Here is a 20046-nt window from a genome sequence, read left to right as displayed (position 1 = left end):
CACAGCAAATATTCTTCATCTAACTATCTTAAGCATATTTTACAAAGAGTTTGTATTCAGGATGTATTAGATGAACATAGGTTATGTTCTCTGGTTGTTTTACAAAAGAAATTGAATTTTACAATATTCTTTCTTTTATGGTTGTTTTATGTTAATTCTTGTGCAAACAGTAGGGGGCGAAGACCAACCATCTTGTATTTGTTCAACTTTCCAAATGGCTTCTAGAAGTAGCTTTCACATCATAAATTGGTCCCAGGGAGCGTGGTTTGTCCATTCACTCTTCGTGGTGTGTATCTGGTTACCCAAACCACACACTCCCTAATTCTTAATGCAGTAAAGGTTAGGAAAACCAGACAATGACAGAGGTGATCTCAGTTTTCTATATTCACGCATATGGTAAATTTTGTATTTCAAATGTGTTTTGAAGTCAGTTGTCAGTGCTTTTCAATTCCTTCCTTGTGGTTCCAACTTTAAAAAGATGCTGCAGCCAGCATAACTACATAGCTATTTGCTGAGACAAACAGATGAGGTGTTTCAGACAAAGTTCTGTTTTTATGGCCTCGTTGCAAGAAAATGTCTTCTAAAAATACTTACGGGCTGCTGAGAGAAAGTACATGCATGCATACGTACACACAGACATACATGTTCAGCACATTTAGCTTTTATTGGACTTTTTTCATAAAATGTCAAAATGTTTCCTTTCAACTTCTGTCTCATTGTATGAAGCAGCTCTCTGACTGCTTTATGGACAATAATGCTTTTAAAAATGTTTTTCCAGGATCTCTTTTCTGCCTCTTTCTGCGTGTCTCCCCATCCTTTCTCTCTCTTCTCCCTCCCCCTTCCCCCTTCTTTCAAGAAGTTGCTCAAATATTATTTTCTTTTAAGACAGAAAATGTAAGGCGTTTAGTTATATGGAGGGCTGCAAATACTCATACTCATTTTGTACAGAAAATATCAGTAAAAAAGCAAAATGGAGAAGAAGAAAAGGAATTGACCACCATTTGGACTTTCATAATATAGTGTCAGTGCGATTTGATGGCAAAGGCTGGGACATGTGCAAAATGGTAGCTAACTGTAAATGCAAGTAGGTATGCCAGTGGATTCAGCGATGGGGAGTGGGCTGCAAGAAAGATGGCTTGAAGAGACTTTAAGGACTCATTGGGCCTATCTCTATCCATCAGTGCAGAAACAGCTATGCAAGAAGAAATTATAAGCTCTCATCTGTGTATTTTAGTGTTCTACTGACAGTAGAAAATTCTCTCTTTATTTCTTTGTTTATTTTGATCTCTCTCTTATCTTGTCATAAAGTAAACTGGTTACTCCTTCTCTTGTCCCTCTGTATATGAAAGACTGTTTATTACTCTTCCCTTTGAAGGAAAAGTATTTATTACTCTTCCCCACAATCTTCTCTTGGCTATAGTAAAATTTGTCATCTCTCTTAATGGGCCATGTTTTCTATGCCAAATGCTCATTTTTCTTGCCATTTTCTTCTGAGCTCTTTCCAAGTAGTCTTCATCTTTCAAGAAGAGTGGTGCCAAGGACGTAGTACAACAGACATCCCTTCTGATGCTGGAAGGAAAAGAAGCTTTCCATGCCACATGGAAAGCTTCCATGTAAAATTTCCAGTATGAAATTCACTCTTTCCAACAGCTTTGCCCTTTGTTGCTTAATATATTATTTTTGACTATCTGGAACATCCAGCTCATTTCTTAAAAAAATAAAGATTAAAAAAAGGCTTATTTGCTAGTTTGGTTATCACTGCTGAACTGCTGAAGTTCAGAAGTACTGGTCTTTGCTTCACTGAAACTGCACGTCATTTATTTCAGTGCATTAAGATCACTTTGATTTCTACCCCCCATCTGCCAACATGCTATTATACCTTCCAGCAGTTCTCATTTGTCAATTTAAAAAGTGTACAAGCTATTCCATCATCCAGGCCATTTGTGATAATACTGAATAGCATCAGATTAGCAAATTGTTACTGGAGTTTGTCCTGAAGCAGCCCTTTGCTCTTACTAGGCAGCTCTACCATGGAGTAAACAGCAGCACAGACTGAGCCACGTGGAGGCACGGTACGGCAGCAGCTTATGGCTCTACATTTTGACTTTGCTGTACCTAGCTAGGAGCCAAGATTCATGTCTTTAGGAGGGAAAAATAACAATTTTCCTGTAGGAAAGAATTGAAACTTGCAATGTGTGATTGCGAGGCATTAAAAGAGGATATATTAGCCTTGGGAAAAAGCAGTGGCAGCCTGCATGTTCTTATCTGTGTTTTTTTTCAAGCTTTGTTGTTTTTCATAAATTTATCATTTTGGTTGATACTCATGTATTTCAGAGATGAAAGGAGGAAATTTTGGTATTAACAGGGAAAGAACACTTCCTCCATGATTTGGAAATTAGTCCTCAGTTGGAATATGAGGAAGATAAAATGTTCCTATGGGACAATTGTGAGAGCAGGCACTTCAGACAATTTCACTTTCAGCAAGTGAAAGCAGACTCGCTATGAGAGCTTTATATTAAGGAAATAGAGGTGTTGAAGGAACTAACTGGTGGTAATCTAAGAAAAGTACCCATTTAATCACAGTTTGGGGCAGGAGATTGGATGTTGGTACTTCTGACACCAAAAGGGTCGGGTGCTGTGTGATGTGAAAGAAATTGTGCAGGGCCGTAAATGGTAGACACCGAGAGGTGTGGGGGGATTGTGCTGGGACATCTGAAACGTAAACGGAAGTTAAAGGTATGTTGAGAAGTGACGACATGGTTCTTTGTATTTAAGAAGTAGAACAAATACAATATTAAAAAAAAAAAAAAATCTTTGCAGCACTATCTCTTCACTTTGTTTGTAGTTTGCAAGACCTTGAGCTCTGTTCCTCCCCCAGATACAAATGTCTGATTGGATTATTAATATTGCATCAACTTTAAGCTAGTTTGTTTAAGCCTTGAGTCACTAAATTTTATTTTTCTTAAAGCAGACTGTGAATTTCAAATGTTGGTTAAATACCAATGCCAGTTTTGGAAATCACAAAATGCTCATTTGAGAGGAGAGCATGTTTTGGTGCCAAACCTATTATCTCCTCCTCATCTTCCCTTCTTGTGTCTTTACTCACATGTCTCTCTTGTTATATTTTTATTATTAAATTATCTGTGGAAGTAGGTTTTGTTCAGGGGTTGTATAGCAGCTAGCACAGCGAGGTTCTGGTGTAGGCTAGTAGGAGCTTCAGCTGTGCCATAGGCTATAGAAGGAAGTCAGACAAGGATACACAAATGTAGTGTGCTGGACTGAGCCTAATGGTAAATAAAAACTATCAAATGCAGTACGACCAATGTAACTGCCAACTTATTTAAAAACTTAAAGTTTTGTAAAGTCTTTTTGGGACAGCATTTCTGTTCCAGACATTACTTAATGAATGACAATTTCAGTTACCTTCTCAACCAAAAGCCTACCAGTAGTTGCCATCCTGCATCCTGAACATCAGTAAGATATTTTGCCTTTTAAGTGCTTCAGCTTAGAAACAGAATTTGAGCAATTGCAGATAAGGGGGACTGGGACTATAAAGCAGTTATTTCTAGCAAGCTCATAAGCCATGACTTAATACCAAGTGGTAATTAAAATTACTTGATTACCTGGCAGGAAGTTTGAAACCAGCACAGGGAAACCCTCTTTCACGTGATATGCACTTCAGTTATGGAAGTTGTTGCAGGCGGTGGAGTCCAAGGAGGGTTATTAAATGGCAAAGACAGATGTATCTCAGGCAGTCCTCAACTATCAGGATTCAGAAGTGAGCTGGAGAAGTTATTTCACTGTAAGCGTGCATTTTTGTTGTTTGATTGATTGATTGTTCTAATAGCTCTTCCCAATAAATCTTCTAATTTCTAGTAGAAACTCTTAACTGTGGTGTGACCTATTTGGATCTTGTATCCAACCCACTACAGCCACTGTTATGGAGGTAGAAACTATTTGTGCTGGATAACTCCTAGTTTGTGTTTCTAGGATAACAGTGTTGGGAAGCTTCAAGCGTCACTTGTTTATTGCAGGAAGGTCTCCGAGCTTTTTGTTCAAGTTAATGAACTTCAGAAAAACAAATTGATCTGTGATGATTTTGAAATCAGATTGAAAGTATGAGCAGAAGAATGGGTAACACTGTCCAAACTATTTGTACGTGCATGTTCTTCTCCATCATCAATTTTATGCAGGATAACTTTATTATTTAGGATAACTTCAGATTCTGTTTAGGTGCACAAGACACTTCTAAGTTCATAGGATCAAGGGCTCTTGCTGGGTTCATGACATCACACAGGCAGTCATTCATACTTACCTCTCCTTATCAGGCTAATAGTTTGGACATAGAGCCCCACGCAGTAAGAACAAGTGGAGTCTTGGCTCTATCTGTATCTACAAAATAAGGCACAGGATGCCTCTGGCTTGCACCAAAACTCCCATTGGCCAGGCTGGAGAGAGGCTCCTTATTTTCCCTTAAAATTCCCTTCTTTCAGTCCGAGTAAGCTCAGTTTGTCTCCTCTCTGCAACCTTGTTGCAGGTGAGACAACCCAAACTAGTCCATCCACCCCATGTCTACAGCTGGGGATGGGGAGGCAAACAGGGGATGAGGGTGGGCTAAGACAGGGTTTTAATGAATTCTGTGCTAGGTCATGAAGATCAGGACAGCTTGAAGGCCACAAAGTGCAGTTCCTGGAATCTGCGATTTTTTTTTTTTCTGCTGTGTTTAATTGTTTGTCTTACGTTCAGCCCAATCACAAAAGAGAACATTCTCTCTGCTGAAGGTTAGAGTCCTGTGATATGTTTCTGGGATGAAGCCTTTCTGTCTGACTTTCATGCTATAAAAATAAGCAAGCAAGGAAACAGAGAGAGAAAGAGGAGAGAGAGAGAGAGAAAGAAAAGCTCAAGGGCATGCACGTGCTTCTGGCTTTCATAGCCTTGCTCAGTCATCCATGGCATGAACAGCAACTTGTGTGCATGGTTACATCTGCTTTTACATGGCTCTGAGTGTTCAGCAGGGAAAAGATGGTGCATTTTGAGAAAAAGGTAATACCATCAGTTAAAATCAGGGTTATGTTTTGCTTCAGATCTATTCACATGGAGGAGCTTTTTCCATCAAGATTCCTTTACAAAGGATTATACTATAATAAAGAGATTGCAAAGAATCAGAGCATAAATGCCACTCAAAACACTCAAAGAATTTGGTCCTTATGGTGAGCACCAAGTTTGAGCAGCGTGGCAGATGCACAAAGACCCATTTACTTCCCCATCAGTTGTAAGGGTGTCTGCAGCCAAGCCAGAGTTGAAGGCTCAGAGCTGAGCAAAGCCTTAGGGCTCTTTCAGTCTGTGCTGTTGTCCACATTGCCAATGGACAGTTTCATAATCAGGTGGTACGTCAGGCTTTTTTTTTTTTTTCCTCTTCTTCTCTGTTTATCATCACATACTTGTGAGGCCTTCCTGAGCTCACGTTAAGGCAGCCAGTAAGATGAATGAGTGATGGGACCAATCAGTTGGGAGGGCCTCAAATGGAGAGTCTGGACATGCTGGAAATACTGGAGGTACTCCCTAAATTGTGTCAGTCTGGCTGATTTGTTTCATCGACTGAAACTTGTCTGCTGCTGAATCAGAATGGGAGCTTGTATAGCTCTTGGTTCAGACAGTATCCTCAGCTAGATTTTGAGGGAGATTAGTAACCCTGAACCAATTAAGGGTAGCATTACTTCCCAAATAGGGAGTTAATGTTTTGTTAAGCACAGAGTTTAAAAGGGCTCTGAGACTTCAAAGTCCTTCCCCTACAGGGCAGGCAATGTAAAGGTTGCAAGTCAGAGACTATTGCTGTGGTAGTTTATTATTCTCTGGGTCCAACAGGAGAAATTGAAACTGCACAAGAAAAGAGACAGTAACTTCTTTGAGGTTAAGTGTCCAATATTTTCATGTGTCCTTGTTGTTTGTTTTTTGTTTGTTTGTTTGTTTTTTTACTGCACTCACAATCTTTCTTTGCTTGTGCCTTGAGAAAAAGATAACAAAGTTTGACTTTGCAGTGGATGTTCAGGCTGGATGTTTCAGCTAAAGGTATACAGAAATGACAAGCTAAGCCTTCCTTGCCCATGCCTTTGAGATCTGCAAGGGGGGCAGGTTATATTACAATGTTCGTAATGCTGTTTCACTGGAAATGGCACATTTTTCAGTGCTGAATTCCTGATGTATACACACCAGTGCCCAGACTTCACCTTCATCTCTACTTTCCTACGTCCAGAACAGATGTACAGACAGATTGTTTGTGGTGAGGATTATTTTACTCTGTCAGCTTTTACATCCAGAAGGAAGAACACCTTGACCTTCCTGATGGGGACACCTCAGTGGTGTCCCGCTTTCCTTGTGGCCCAGATGTATGAGAATACAGTTCTAAACTAATATTTGCATAGCCTGACATACAGCATCTGACTTAGCAGGGTATACATCCCATCACCCACGTGCCACATCACATGGAACTTTTATTTTTTTTTACAATTTTTTTGGTGATGCCACTACTGTTAAGCGACTGGAGCAGCTGGAGCCAGCACGCAGGCACTGCTGCCCAGTGCAGGTCTTGCAGAATGCTCTGGGGTCACAGGGGTCCCAGAGCTTTGTTTGCAGTAAAACTGAGCATTAACTATTTTTTTTTTTTTTTTGGAACAGGCTGGCAGGCACAGAAGAAGTGCACACTAGTTACACGTTACTTCATACTGTGTTCAGCTGATGATTTACCAGAATTGAGTAACATTTGTCAACAAATGAGAGTGAAACATCTGCAGGCGGAAATAAAATCAAGAAATTGTCAGGAATTAAACCACTGGAAAAATAACAGGAGATTTATATGGCTATTTTTACTTGCTTTACTTAATCTGTGTGCATGTTTTGAAAATAAGCATATTATTTGAAAGCCTTTAACAAACCTTGTTCAGTCTGCCTTAGAGATATGTTCTCTTTCCCATCCCCTCCCCTTTCCTTTCCTTTTCCGTATGTTTCACTTTTTTAAAGTTCAAAGTATCTTGATGTTTTGATACAAGGGGTTGCAGGTTACAAACCCACTTAAACAATTCCTGATTTAAATATTGAATATTTTTTTTTATTCACACACAAGCCTCTCATTGACTTACTCCTGACACCAGCCTGAGTCCCCAAACAGCAACTAGTGGAAACCTTGAAGGAAAAAGCACAAAAAAAGTGTGATACGGGACAAAGCAGGTATCTCAGTCATTCTTATTTTGACTGAAAAAATAATTAAAAAAAAAAAAAAAAAAAAAAAAAAGGAGAGCCAAACCCACATGAACTTATTGACCTTTGTGCCAAGGTAGTTGCTGTAATTATGGAATAGCAGGGATGGGCTGAGGGCTAAGGAGGAGAATTTGGGGGTTGGCCTGTGCAGTGAGGTAAGGTTATAAATTAGGTGGCTGCAGTGGATTTGGGCAAACTAACGGAGCATATTCCCCAGAGCACAGCTCAGCAAGTTTGGACATTGGAACTATGAGTGGGTGCCCCTTTGCAGGGAGCAAAAACCTGTGAGTCCCTCTTCTCTCTATTTTACTTTAAAATATATAACTTTATATTAAAGTTTGGAGGGGAATTAGGGGTTATCAGCAAATACACTGCTGTAGCTCTTGCTAAGGGAGAAGACGTTGTACAAGGGCTTTTCAGAGCATGCTACCAGCTGTTACTGTGGCAAGATGCATGCTTGGTGTGCTGTTTTTCTCGCAAGACTGCTTTAGTGGTTCATTTTGCTGAAAACAAGGCATTGTTTGAATTTTAGATGCATCTCAATAAAAAGGCAGTCATAGTCATAGATCCCTAATTAAATAGTTATTTGCTTGTTTTTCTTCTTAGATTTAATTTTAGCAAGCTATCTTTGGAAGAGGAAAAAGATGACAAATCACAAGAAGGGATGAATAAAGCCAGCAAAGGTGGACTTATCTATGGAGACTACCTACAAGTAAGTGCAAAGATTTGATTTTTACTGCCCTGGTCACTCTGAAGTCTTGAGCCAGGACTTGTGATTGACACTTCTCCCTGTTGTGCACTGACAGCAGTCAGGCAGTCACCAAGGCAGGTCTCAGTGTCCTTTCCCTGCCTGAGTTCCCAGGTATACTTGCAGCACCAGTGCCTGACTCAGCCGAGATGGTTGCAGGCAGACTGTGGGATGACTTCTCAAATTGCAGGGAAGCTGGGTATTTAGGAGGGTCAATAGGGAACTGCTTGTTCTGGCAAACCTCAGCTGTGACGTGGTGCACCACAAAAGGCTTTCACTGGCCTGACAATTGCCAGTTGGCAATTTCTCTACATGTCAGCAGGCCATGTGTAACTTCCCCAGATTATTGCATGAAAGCCCAGAATATTTGGCTGGAAAAATACATTGCAGTACTCTTGGGTGTGATACAGAAAACAATCAAACAAACAAACAAAAATCACTAAAAGTAATTAAGAAATATGCAAAAATCAATTGACAGAAGTAATAATATAATTCAGACATTTCCTTTTTTTTTCTGGTGACAGCAAGAACTGAAGTGAGTGCCCAAAAGATTTATTTGTTGATGTATGATACAGAATCTTGTAAAGATTTCTTTTAAAGCAACTAAGATTGTGAATTTGACTGAGTAAAAAATCAGTAACACCAGAACTGAAATAACTAGTACAGCCTCAAATCAGAGCTCTTGCATGGTTATGCTATTATGTGATTACACAGAATCTTACTATAGGACTTATGCTGCACTGAACATGACAGTATTGACATAAGGTCTGGAGAACGCACTGGATATTTGTTTCTCCCTCTCTCTCTTTTTTTTTTTTTTTTTTTTTTTTAATAATTAAAAACTCTTAAGATAGTTTTCAAATTTTCCTATTTGATGTACCAAAATGTTAATTTCAGGCAAGATATTTTTAAAATTAAAAAATAATGCCTGAGACCATTTAGTCTAACTACTCATATAACCTAGTATATTTAAGAAAAAATATTTTTAAAATAAATATTTATTTATTTACTTATTTATATAAATATTTATAAATATTTATTTACAAATATTTTTTCTTAAATATTAGCTCTACATAGTAGGACTACAGTACGCTGTGGCTAATAGCAGAATTGAGAACTTTACAAATAGCCTTATTTTCATTTTTAAGCTGAACAAAATACTGAATGCTCAAGAGCTTCAGAGTGAAAAGAAAGGAAACAAAATCCATGATGAACATCTTTTCATTGTGACACATCAAGGTAAGTGGTTGGGAGGACTGAAGTGATGGTTGTCTGTCATTCTTGCCACAGAGAGTTATTTAATGCTGAAACATACTGCATGATTTGTTTTCACTTTAGACGTAGCCACTACAATCACTCTGTCTTTTTATCTGCATTTGTATGTATACCTGTATCTTTTGTAAGGCAGTAATCCACTCTATGCTTACGAAGCCACAATTATAAAATTTGGATGTGGAAAACCAAAAGCTCAACAGTTCTGTTTCTAGAGAAATTAAGGTAGGAAAATTCATTCTTGGCTTGAATAAAAGGCTGCTCTGCAGTTTATTGTAGGCAAGTCTTGTGTGTTGGCTTGTGCCTTCTCTGAAACTTCAATCCACCTTTTTAACCATCACAAGGCTTTCTAGAAGCCAGCACAATGGTTAGGTGCTCCCTAACTTCTAATATCAGACCAGTGTCTGCAAGCCATGTGGATAATACTTTTTCTGTTGTTGGTGGGAGATATTTAGATGGCATTAAGATTGTAAGCAGCTCTGGGGAATATTGTAGGCAGAGGGGAATGCCGTAATGCTTTTAATGAAGTATTGGAGCTGGATTTTCTCTTTTCACCTTGTGTAATCTGCATTCTGCACATCTAATAACTGGCATGAAAAACATGCCTTAAAATTTGTTTACATTCTGGATGCTAGATTATTTCATGTAATAGTTTTGGTAACAGACAGCATACTTGAACAGGCAACACATTTGTGTATCAGTGCTTATTTATACAGTGGCATTGTTCACTTTACACTATTTTGCTGTTCACTTTACTACTCACTTTACATCAAAATCTGAGAATTTTACTTCATCGCTATCAAGAAAAAAAAAATTGTTGAAGATAATGCTAACAGTATCCTTCTTGTTGTAGCTTATGAACTTTGGTTTAAGCAGATTCTGTGGGAATTGGATTCCGTTCGGGTGATCTTTCAAAATGGCCATGTAAGTCAAGAGCAAATATTCATTTTGGGAAAATCCAGTCCCCTTTCTCTTGTCTCTTTCTTGCCGGCCTGATATATATGTTTTTTTCTAAATCAACACGTGCTGTATTTATATATAAAAACAGTGCACACCCCCTCCATCTCACACCTTCACCCCAACCCAAAAAATTTCCTCTTGATGTCTGCCTTTTACATAGATCACTCTTCAAGACCAGTTTCATTGGCTAAAATTCTCTCATACTTTCCTGCTAATAGTGGATAATTGTAGGAGCTAACATGGGTATATTTTACTGCAGAAAAGCCATACTCATAGGCAAAAATGAAAACAGAGCTATCAGGTATCTTAACATTGAAATATCACTTCTGCATTTCTTCAAGTTTTTGAAGTCTACATACCATTTTCTTCTATCCAATAACTACTATATGAAAGCAAAATTCTTTGTGGTCATTTAGTTGTATTAAATCCAACAGAAAGACAATAATCAAAATCACAATGTACAATTGCCTGAGAATTTATTAAAATGACAAATATAGAAGAATATTTTTAAAGTTCTAAACATTTATCCAACATTAAACACACCTCATAACTAGATAACGAAGGAATACTCCTCACCGAGTATTGTACTCACAGAAAAAAGGCAGACTGCATGTATTTAGAGAAATGCCTTGAATACCTTGAATAACAACCAGAGTACCTGTATGTGAAGAAAATCTAGAAGTAGATCAGACTTTCTTTCACAAAGAAGTAGCCTTTTCCTTATAATGCTCAATGAGAATGATCTTTCTTGTCATAATTTTGTTGGCTTTTTAGTTGAAAATTGTATCAAAATATAACTGACCATAATTATATCTTAATAGAATCATTTCTCATTATTTATTTTTGTGATAAATGAAAGCTGCCTTACAATCAGAATCTGAAATGTCAGTGTTAAAGTTGAGAACACAGCAAGATGATTACGGAAATGGTTTTCATTTTTCATTTTTGTAGTTTGATATTTCCTTGTTGTGTGCCCTGGTCTTAGAGGTAAACTTGATTCAATTAAAATTAATAGGAATTTTAGCAGATTTCCCTTGAGCCAAAGCATCCAATTTATTCTTAAGAGTTCTGTTGTTTTCCATTTCATATTTTGTATTTCCCACTAGATGCTGTCTTTTCTGTTTTCTTCTGCTTGCTAGTGCAAGTCTTTGACAAGCATCTGTTTAGATGTTCTGTCCTGATATATCTCAGATTATTCTGCTTCTCAACTTCAAGTACTTTCTGCACTTGCCTTATGGCTTGTTCTCTCACAATATAGATTATAGAAATGTTTATAATAGAAATCATAATTATCATGTTGTAATTTATATCATTAAAATCATATTATAATAATTGTTTATTCTAGAAATGATTTTGGTCTAGAATTTAATTTCTTGTGGTGACTTTTATTTTAGTCAAAATACATGAAAGAAAAAAAAAATGTCCACGTTGTAATGTGTCATCGTGGAGAGAAAAAAAGCTTTTGATCTTTGAAAATCACACTTTCAGTTTTCAGCTAAAAACAGGGCTTTATACTCAATATAAAATTCTGCTGCTATGGATTTCACATGGAATGGACTTGGGATCTATAGTGATGCACAACAGCGGAAAGACCTGAAATAAATAGGTAGAAGGTAAAGAGAATACCATTCTCTGTCTGTTTACGGTCTTTATTTTTTATTAAGGTAAGAGATGAGAGAAACATGCTGAAAGTTATCACTCGAATGAACAGAATTTCAATGATTCTGAAATTACTTGTGGAACAGTTCTCTGTTTTGGAAACTATGACTGCATTGGACTTCTTTGATTTCAGGTAAATACTTACTATATTTCTCCACAGTAACCCATGAGCTAGTAATTCTCATCCTTAGAGTAGGCTGTGAATTTAAGCAAGGTCTTTAATGTGCGCTGGCAGCTTCCAGTACCTGGATTGTTCAGCAGGGTGAGAACATGTCTGAGAAGTAACTGTAATATTACAGTACAAGAGTCAACTAAGAACCTGAGCTTGAATACCCAGCATACCCTGAATAGTCCAGCATACCCTGTAATGAAGTACAAGTTCACTGTTGGTGGTGATGTGTGTTGCTGATAAATGTCTTCAGATAAAAATAAAAAGAATAGCAGAAACAGTAGAAATAGCTCTTGGTTCTGTTAACACCTTACTAGAAACTTACCACTGCACAGTTGTAGCCATGTTCTATGACAAATCATAAAAGCGTTTGGGTGACAGAATGCACTTTCTGTGTATTATCAAACAGATACTTAAACTGTCTTGTTAGGACAGTGTTTCATTGCATCCCAATGTGGGCATGCAGTGCTGGAGGCTTCAAGTGGCTGAAGGAAACATTGCTCTTTTCTTATTTCTGCCCAAGAATTTCTGCTCTCCAGTAGCTGCCCAAAGTATTGTCGCACCAGCTGGTTGGTAGCTCATCTGCCTTCTGCTCAGGCTTTATTTGGGATCAATTGGTTTGCTTCATTTCTCACCTGGCATTTCCTCTCGCTTCCCTCACCACAACTAGCTGCTTCCACTGCCATGCACGACAGCTTCATCCACAATCCACCATCTGCCTTTCTGCTTCCGTTCTGCTTGTGCCCCTGAACCGTCTGACTCATGAACATAGTGCTGTCCAACATCCCAACCTTTTGTACCATTTGTACCATTTTCCCTCTGTCTTTTAATGGTCCCTAACTAAAAAGCATGTGAAACTACAATTTGGCTTCCTGTGGAAGTTTGAAATATCTGTCTTCTACAGCAAGGGAAATACATGGGCTAATCATTTCTTTTGAAGAGTTCTTGCTTCTGATTTTCAATGACACACCATATGTAATATAATAAGCAAATATAAGATCAGATCAATTACTTGTTTTTCCAAACCTTATATTTGCAATTCTAAGTGCATTACAATTATCTAACGATGTGGGATTTCAGATTATTTTAATATATCAGTTCTTCTAAAGTGGTCGCACAATTTAACCCAGAAAGAATCCTATTAATGAATCCTTCAGAATATTGTTCAGAAAAAGATTTAGTAGATTTTTATTTATTTCATTTTTATTTCATATTTAATTTCATATTTATATTATATTATAATTATTATATTATTATATTATTATAATATATAATATAATAATATAATATATTGTTATATTATATTATTATATTCATATTTATATGAAATTAAATATGAAATAAATAATATGAATATATTTATTTATTTCATACATAGCAATTATTCTGAAGTATAACAAGCCTACTTAAAGGCCATTTACTGGTACTTGAGTGATGTGGAAATTTCCCTGATACCTATTTGGAGTGACACTGCTTATGCTATGTGGAAAGAAAATTATGTTCACTGATGTTTTCTCTTGTACAACATGTGTACATACACACACAGCTGCAACTTTAAAACACAATATAAACATTAGTGAGTATATGTCTGTGTGTATGATTTTCTAATTAGAATATATTATACATATGTTATAGTTGCACTAAACTACCATTTTTTTCTTAATTGGAAGCATACCACAAATGTTTGGCCATGTATTTGATATTCTTCAAATGTGAAATATGTCATTCATTCTTTAGGTGAGAACCAGAAAACCCCATTATTGTAAAATAATATCCTGCATTTTTTTATGTTTTTCTCTTCTATTCCCCAAGAGACTACCTAAGCCCAGCCTCAGGTTTTCAGAGCCTGCAGTTCCGCTTGCTAGAGAACAAGATTGGTGTTCCCCAAAGCCTGAGAGTCCCCTATAACAGAAGGCATTATCGTGATAACTTCAAGGGACAGGATTATGAACTACTGCTTAAATCAGAGCAAGAACCAACACTTCTGCAACTTGTGGAGGTAACAAAGTCTGTCTGAGAACTTGCTTTAATGTTTTCCCCTGAATGTCCTTCATTGGTATCAGCGACAAATTCTTCTCCCTGGATAGAAGCAAACATGCTGGCAGCTTCCCAATGAATCACATTTTGTATGCTTATCAAATTTAGTATGAAGGAGTTGGTATGAAAAAGAGTTGGTAAGCCAACTGATTTTTCACAGCTTCTGCCTGAAAAAACTGCTAAACTAGTAAATGGCATTGCAGAAATTTGAGTTGTCCAAGACTGTAAATCTACTGGTTTGTTTGAGTTTTTCATGACCACAAACCCTTTTCAAAAGAAAACTTTAAAAATACTTTCACTGTTAGTGAGGTGTAGTAAAGAGGCTAAAAAACAGAACATGAAAAATGCCAACCCGAAATGGAAAGGAGAAAAGATGTTTTAACAAGTGTTTCTTTCTCACTTACCTTGATTTAATGGTGTTGTCTCTAAGTTATGAATCACTCAAACATGGTGTTTTCTTTAACCCCCTTTTCCTTTTCATACACAAACTTAACTTGCTAAAGAATAATGCAATATAAACCTCAATAAAAACATCTGCCTCTATGTGACAAAATTATTCTCTTATTGGAATGATATGGCGTTATATGGAATCATTCCATTCATCTATTGACACCTGAATATATAAGAAACTCATGTAACTTTTCTTCATTAAGACTTCGTGCTATTAGATAAGGAGTAGCTAAATTAAATTATCTCTAAAGGTAGTTTGGCCATAAAGATTCCCCGTCTTTTTTTCTACTATGTTATTAAACATTATTAAAAGGAAATCAGAGAGGAGGCTTTTCTAATGCTACATAAATTTGTCTTGTATTATTGCATATTTTGGTGTAAGCTAATGGCAGATGGTGTGATCAGCGTTCAGCCTGACCTGATAAAAGATGGTTGTACTAGCAGATGGTTCTACATCTTCCTTCTGAGATTTATCTTTATGTTTATCATAAATATGTGGAATAAGACTGCATTCCTGTGTCTACAAAGGAATTGATTTTAACAAGACAGCTTTTGTCTTCCAACAGTAATCTTTTAATTTGAAACCTGTGGGTGTGTTTGCATGGCATCATTATACAGGTATAAATCTTCCATGTAGACATGCTTATTCCAGTGATTAGCACCTATACATGGGTTATTATATTATCCTGCTACAGTTGTTCTGGTTTATGTTGTAATTTTAGGGTAATGTATTTGCATTATTAATACTTGAACACATTATTATTATTATTAAAGGCATGGCTGGAAAGAACTCCAGGACTTGAGGCAGAAGGATTTGATTTCTGGGGACAATTTGAAGTGAATGTTTTAAAAGGTTTAGAAGAGGAATTTGCCATAGTGCAGGTTAGTAGTGTTCTATTGATCCCACTATAACAAAAGACAGCTGGAAAATCACATATTTTTGACTGGCATTTTGGCCCAGTCATGGTTTTTCACTCATTTTACTTAATCTTCAGCAGCCTGTGTTTGCAAGAAACAGGAAAATTACAAACTTTTCCTGGATATCTGAATACATTTATAATTTGACATCTAAGAACTCTTAAAGTATCTAATACATGAAATGATTGCAAAAGAAAAGGGAAAGTATCAATGGAAGGTCTGAAATCCATTTTACTTAAACTATGTCACCTTGAGTGCTTGTATTTGCAGTTCAGAGTAAAACTCCACAAAGTTTGGGTCCATGACCTGTGAGTATAGAGTGTCACTATAAAGTGGCTATTTTTATTTAACAGTATATGGCACTTTGCTGCTATGTGATCATTTGAGTTACACTGGCAAATAAGCATGAGAAAATACCAAAATACTGTAAAGTAGGTATAAGTACATTTTTAATGAAAAAACACCATAACATAAGAACTCATTAAGTTCTTGGGAATATGTTTACACCTTTCTAATTTACCCAGCCTTTCTATATACAATTTTCTAACCCATAGCTGTGCAAAGGTGTTTTCTTTTTGCCTTGAAAATGAAGAACTAAAATAATTAGGTCTCAAACAAATTAATATTAGTTGTTCCAAGGCCTCTAGACCTAAAGAAAAATGATAAACTGCCAGTTTGTTTGCACATTCATTCATCTGAACTATTCTGACAGCTTATTAATTGCACATTTTGTGGCAATTGTGTTTTTAAAGGACAGTGACTCAGTGACTTGTCTATCCTCTTTGGAAAATACACTTCATACATTTAAAGTGTAAATTTGAAGGGTGTTTATAGTAAAAACAGAAGTTACATTAAGGCTCTCTAAGGGCCTAATTTTCCCTACTGAATTCTAAAAACTCCATTTGCTTTAAATATCAAAGGCCAAACCAGAATCAGAAGAAAAAGAAGACTTCTTATCTGAATTCCAAAAACAGAAAGATGTATTACTTTCATTATTTGATGAAAAACGGCATGAACACCTGCTTAGTAAAGGTATGTTCATATATTCATATATGCTTTGGGTTGATATTTTTTGTATACAATACATATAGAATAATTACATCAAGAATCAGCAACAAACTAAAGATGGTTGTATTTTACAGGAGAAAGAAGATTGTCTTATAAAGCACTGAAGGGTGCCCTGATGATCTACTTCTACAGGTAATGCTAGAAGATTTGTCTTCAGTGCTTACTGGTAACAGGAGAGGTGAAGGTTAAAGAAAACAGCATAGGCTCATTTAGGTTGGAATGGACCTTGGAAAGTCCTCTGGTCCAATCCTACACCAAAACCCAGGGCTATATAGTAGATCCAACCTGAAAGTCAGATCAGGCTGCACAGGACTGCATCCTGTTGTGTTTTGAATACCCTCAAGGATGGAGGTTCCACTGTCTCAGCAGGTGTTTCTCCTCAGGCCCAAACTGGCAAATGCCCTGTTATACAAAGTGACCTAGAAAGTTTTAGATTATTTTTCCAATCAAGGAAAAAGAGGACAGATTAAGACTTACATGTAAGAAGTATTTGTTAGAATATCTACTGGTATTTCAATACTGATTTAGGAAAAATATACATTGAGTGTATATTTTGCATTGCTGTTTTGCATTGCTGAAGTGGTATTTTGAAAAATAAAGCACATTATAAGAGATCTTACTGTCGCCTCTTTCATTTTCCAAGAGAGGAGCCTCGTTTTCAGGTTCCCTTTCAGCTTCTTACCTCTCTTATGGATATTGATGTGCTCATGACCAAATGGAGATGTAAGTTGCAATTTTTTTTACTCTGATATTCTTTTAGATGCAAGTAAATTGTTCTATTTCATACTTTCTTAGACTAGTTATACCCAGAGTTTTAGAACCAAACTTCTGAGTTCTTCCTTTAAGAATATATATATATATATATATATTTTATTTTGGCCAAGAGGAAAGATGAACAGCTTCCTCTGTGGTCGTTAGACACATAGGTAGAGCTATCAATTCTATTACATGCTTTAAATTAGGTGAGCAATTTTATTTAAGGTGCAGCAATTTATTTTCCAATGCCTTCCAAACCCTCATCATGACAACTCTTCACATGCAAACATTCCTTCTGTTCTTTCTCTACTTAGACAACTATAATTGAATGTATTAATTCTGCACCAGCAGAGCACAATGATGTATAATAGTGTTTTAATTTTGTATTAACAATCATTTTATATTAGTTGACTAAAGAGTGGCATAATTTACCCCTGCATTGCTTAAAACCTAGTAGCACATCTCTCTGTGATCTTTAATATTTCAATGATTCACCTTGATGTGACCTTTTTTTTCAATCTTAACACTGGCTATTTGCCATGCCCTTGGTTTGTGTGACTTAGATAACCATGTCTGCATGGTGCACAGAATGATTGGCAGCAAGGCTGGCACAGGAGGCTCATCAGGCTACCACTATTTGCGCTCAACAGTGAGGTAAGAATAATGTATTTCCCCCGTTACTTACAATAACACAGTTTGTAGGCATTATACTGCCAGGAGACAGATTTCAGACAGCTCACTAGAGGTTAGGGGACTGTTGTTTCTCTTCTGGGGCTCTGTCATTTCCTTCTCTTTCTGCCTGTTGTACATTTACTTATCAGGTTGACATACGTAAATTCAAAACCTTTTGGGGCAAAGGGCTTTGATCACTCATGCAAAATGCCATTTATAAGTCTCAAGCAAGGGATCTAGGCATTACCGTAATAGAAATAATATTAATTCTGCATCGTTTAGCTCGTGCGCTATCCAGCCCAAGTTAATTAGGTGATACAGGTTGGAAATGAGTCCCGTCTGCTGTGCAGCTAATGACATTTGCTTTATTCCTTAGAATGACTCTAAGTATATAAATTCTTATAAACTAAGGTACTGAAATTTAGGGTTTAATATATTCTGAAAGCTGATATTAATTAATACCCTCTAGCTGTGCAGGCAAAAAATCAGAAACATGTTTCCTTCTGTTGGATGAAGCAGCGAGAAAATTTAAAATTCCTCTTTTAGTGGATGGTTTGGGCCTGAGTGCAGAATTCTTACACAAAATTTGAGAATTCAGCTAGTTTGGTTTGAGCTTTTTAGGCTCAAATGTATCCTCACTATGTCCCAAACCACATTTTGTCAAAGAGCAAAAGAACACTTGAAATATCTTCTAAGAAGACCTTCTTTTAGGATTGTTTTCAAATAGAAATAGCACGCAGCCAGTGACTGGCATCTATAGCTGTGAGCAATGATTCTTATCTAAAATATTATAATACAGTGGGGGAAAGAAAGCAGGCAGGTTATATTGAATTCAGTGAAGATGGCTTAAAATTCAGGGTTCATTTTCTTTTCAACAATCCTTCTCACTTTTTCTGAAATTCAGGTTAACATTCTTCACAGATACATTCCCCTTTATACCTACTACAAGAGTGGAGATTTGGAGGTTAGAGCACCTGTAGTCTGCAATTTTAGGAGAAAGATGTGGATATTTCCCTTTAAATATAATTTAATCTGCTATGCCCTAGAAATAGTACAGGACTTTTATTCTGAAATATTAAGGAGAAGGATGGTTAGTGCAGAAATCGTCCGTCAATAAATGAGAGGGAACAATTCCTGAGGTTTTGGAAATTATGGCCTCCTATGCCAACACAGCAATATTAATTGTTTCAATTATCTTTTTCAGTGACAGATACAAGGTGTTCGTGGATTTGTTCAATCTTTCAACATTTCTAGTGCCAAGACACTGGATACCTAAAATGAATCCAACTATTCATAAATTCCTTTATACAGCAGAATACTGTGACAGCTCCTATTTTAGCAGCGATGACTCTGACTGAACCTTTCTAGACTGGTTGCTGTGAAGAACTTCAGAACTTCTATCTTGACTGGTGCTATCCCTCAAGTATAGCAAGTGTTCTCATGCAGCATGGGTGTGTAAATATTTATTTATGTATGACAATTATGTGAATAGTATGATCGACTTATGGAAGAAACTTAACCATTTGTAGAAAAAATAATCTGTATTGAATTACGCTATGTTAAAGCTAAAATGATAACCCAATTCAAATCAGTGGCCAGTTTAACTTAGCAGAAGTGTTGAAAATACAGCCCACACTTATGGAAAGGGAGCAAATTATAATGAATTATCATGATCGTGTCTTATTTGTACATATTGTTATGTGTTAGTTTGCCTAATGGCTTTTAGTAATTTAATTCTTCGAGTCAAAGATATAATTATTCTCATCAGCTTCAAAAGAAAATTAATTTCTGAGCAGTAGTGGAATTTCAAAAGGAATTTTGGGTTAAGATTTTCAAAAGCTACATTTTGAAAAAAATACTAAGTTCAATCTGTGGAAACCCAAACCTCCTGAATTGTGTTACAGATGAATGTAAATTCCTTCAGTAAAAATACTTACTTTTAAGAATAGTAGATATAAGTACTTACTTTGCAGTTTAAATAAAGCTGTATTAAAGCTCTTCTTTTGTTGTCTTCTAAAGCAAGCACAGTGTTCAAACAACAGTATGGCAGAAATGTTAAGTGTTTTTATTCAAAATATCATTG

The 20046-nt window shown here is 36.5% G+C and overlaps 1 protein-coding gene across 1 annotated transcript; it reads left to right on the top strand.

Annotated features, from left to right (window-relative positions):
• Positions 1 to 7476: 7476 nt before the first annotated feature.
• Positions 7477 to 19338, top strand: TDO2 (tryptophan 2,3-dioxygenase). The gene is made up of 12 exons (XM_032187291.1): positions 7477 to 7538; positions 7861 to 7966; positions 9151 to 9241; positions 10128 to 10198; positions 11899 to 12026; positions 13875 to 14061; positions 15324 to 15431; positions 16388 to 16499; positions 16610 to 16667; positions 17179 to 17258; positions 17855 to 17945; positions 19168 to 19338. Exons 1-12 carry the CDS (start codon positions 7504 to 7506, stop codon positions 19319 to 19321), a joined length of 1221 nt encoding a protein of 406 aa, XP_032043182.1. The 5' UTR covers positions 7477 to 7503; the 3' UTR covers positions 19322 to 19338.
• Positions 19339 to 20046: the final 708 nt, after the last annotated feature.

The sequence above is a fragment of the Aythya fuligula genome, chromosome 4 (assembly GCF_009819795.1).
Source record: "Aythya fuligula isolate bAytFul2 chromosome 4, bAytFul2.pri, whole genome shotgun sequence".
Taxonomy (NCBI): Eukaryota; Metazoa; Chordata; class Aves; order Anseriformes; family Anatidae; genus Aythya; species Aythya fuligula.
Note: the sequence above shows the minus strand (reverse complement) of the source record. Positions and strands in the feature narration are given on the sequence as shown.

Excerpts from the sequence above, each read along its gene's own strand:
- TDO2 (XM_032187291.1), top strand. The coding sequence starts at position 7,504 with ATGAGTGGGTGCCCCTTTGCAGGGAGCAAAAACCT. Across the intron at positions 9,242-10,127 it reads TTTCATTGTGACACATCAAG|CTTATGAACTTTGGTTTAAG; the intron begins GTAAGTGGTTGG and ends TTCTTGTTGTAG. Across the intron at positions 12,027-13,874 it reads TTGGACTTCTTTGATTTCAG|AGACTACCTAAGCCCAGCCT; the intron begins GTAAATACTTAC and ends CTATTCCCCAAG.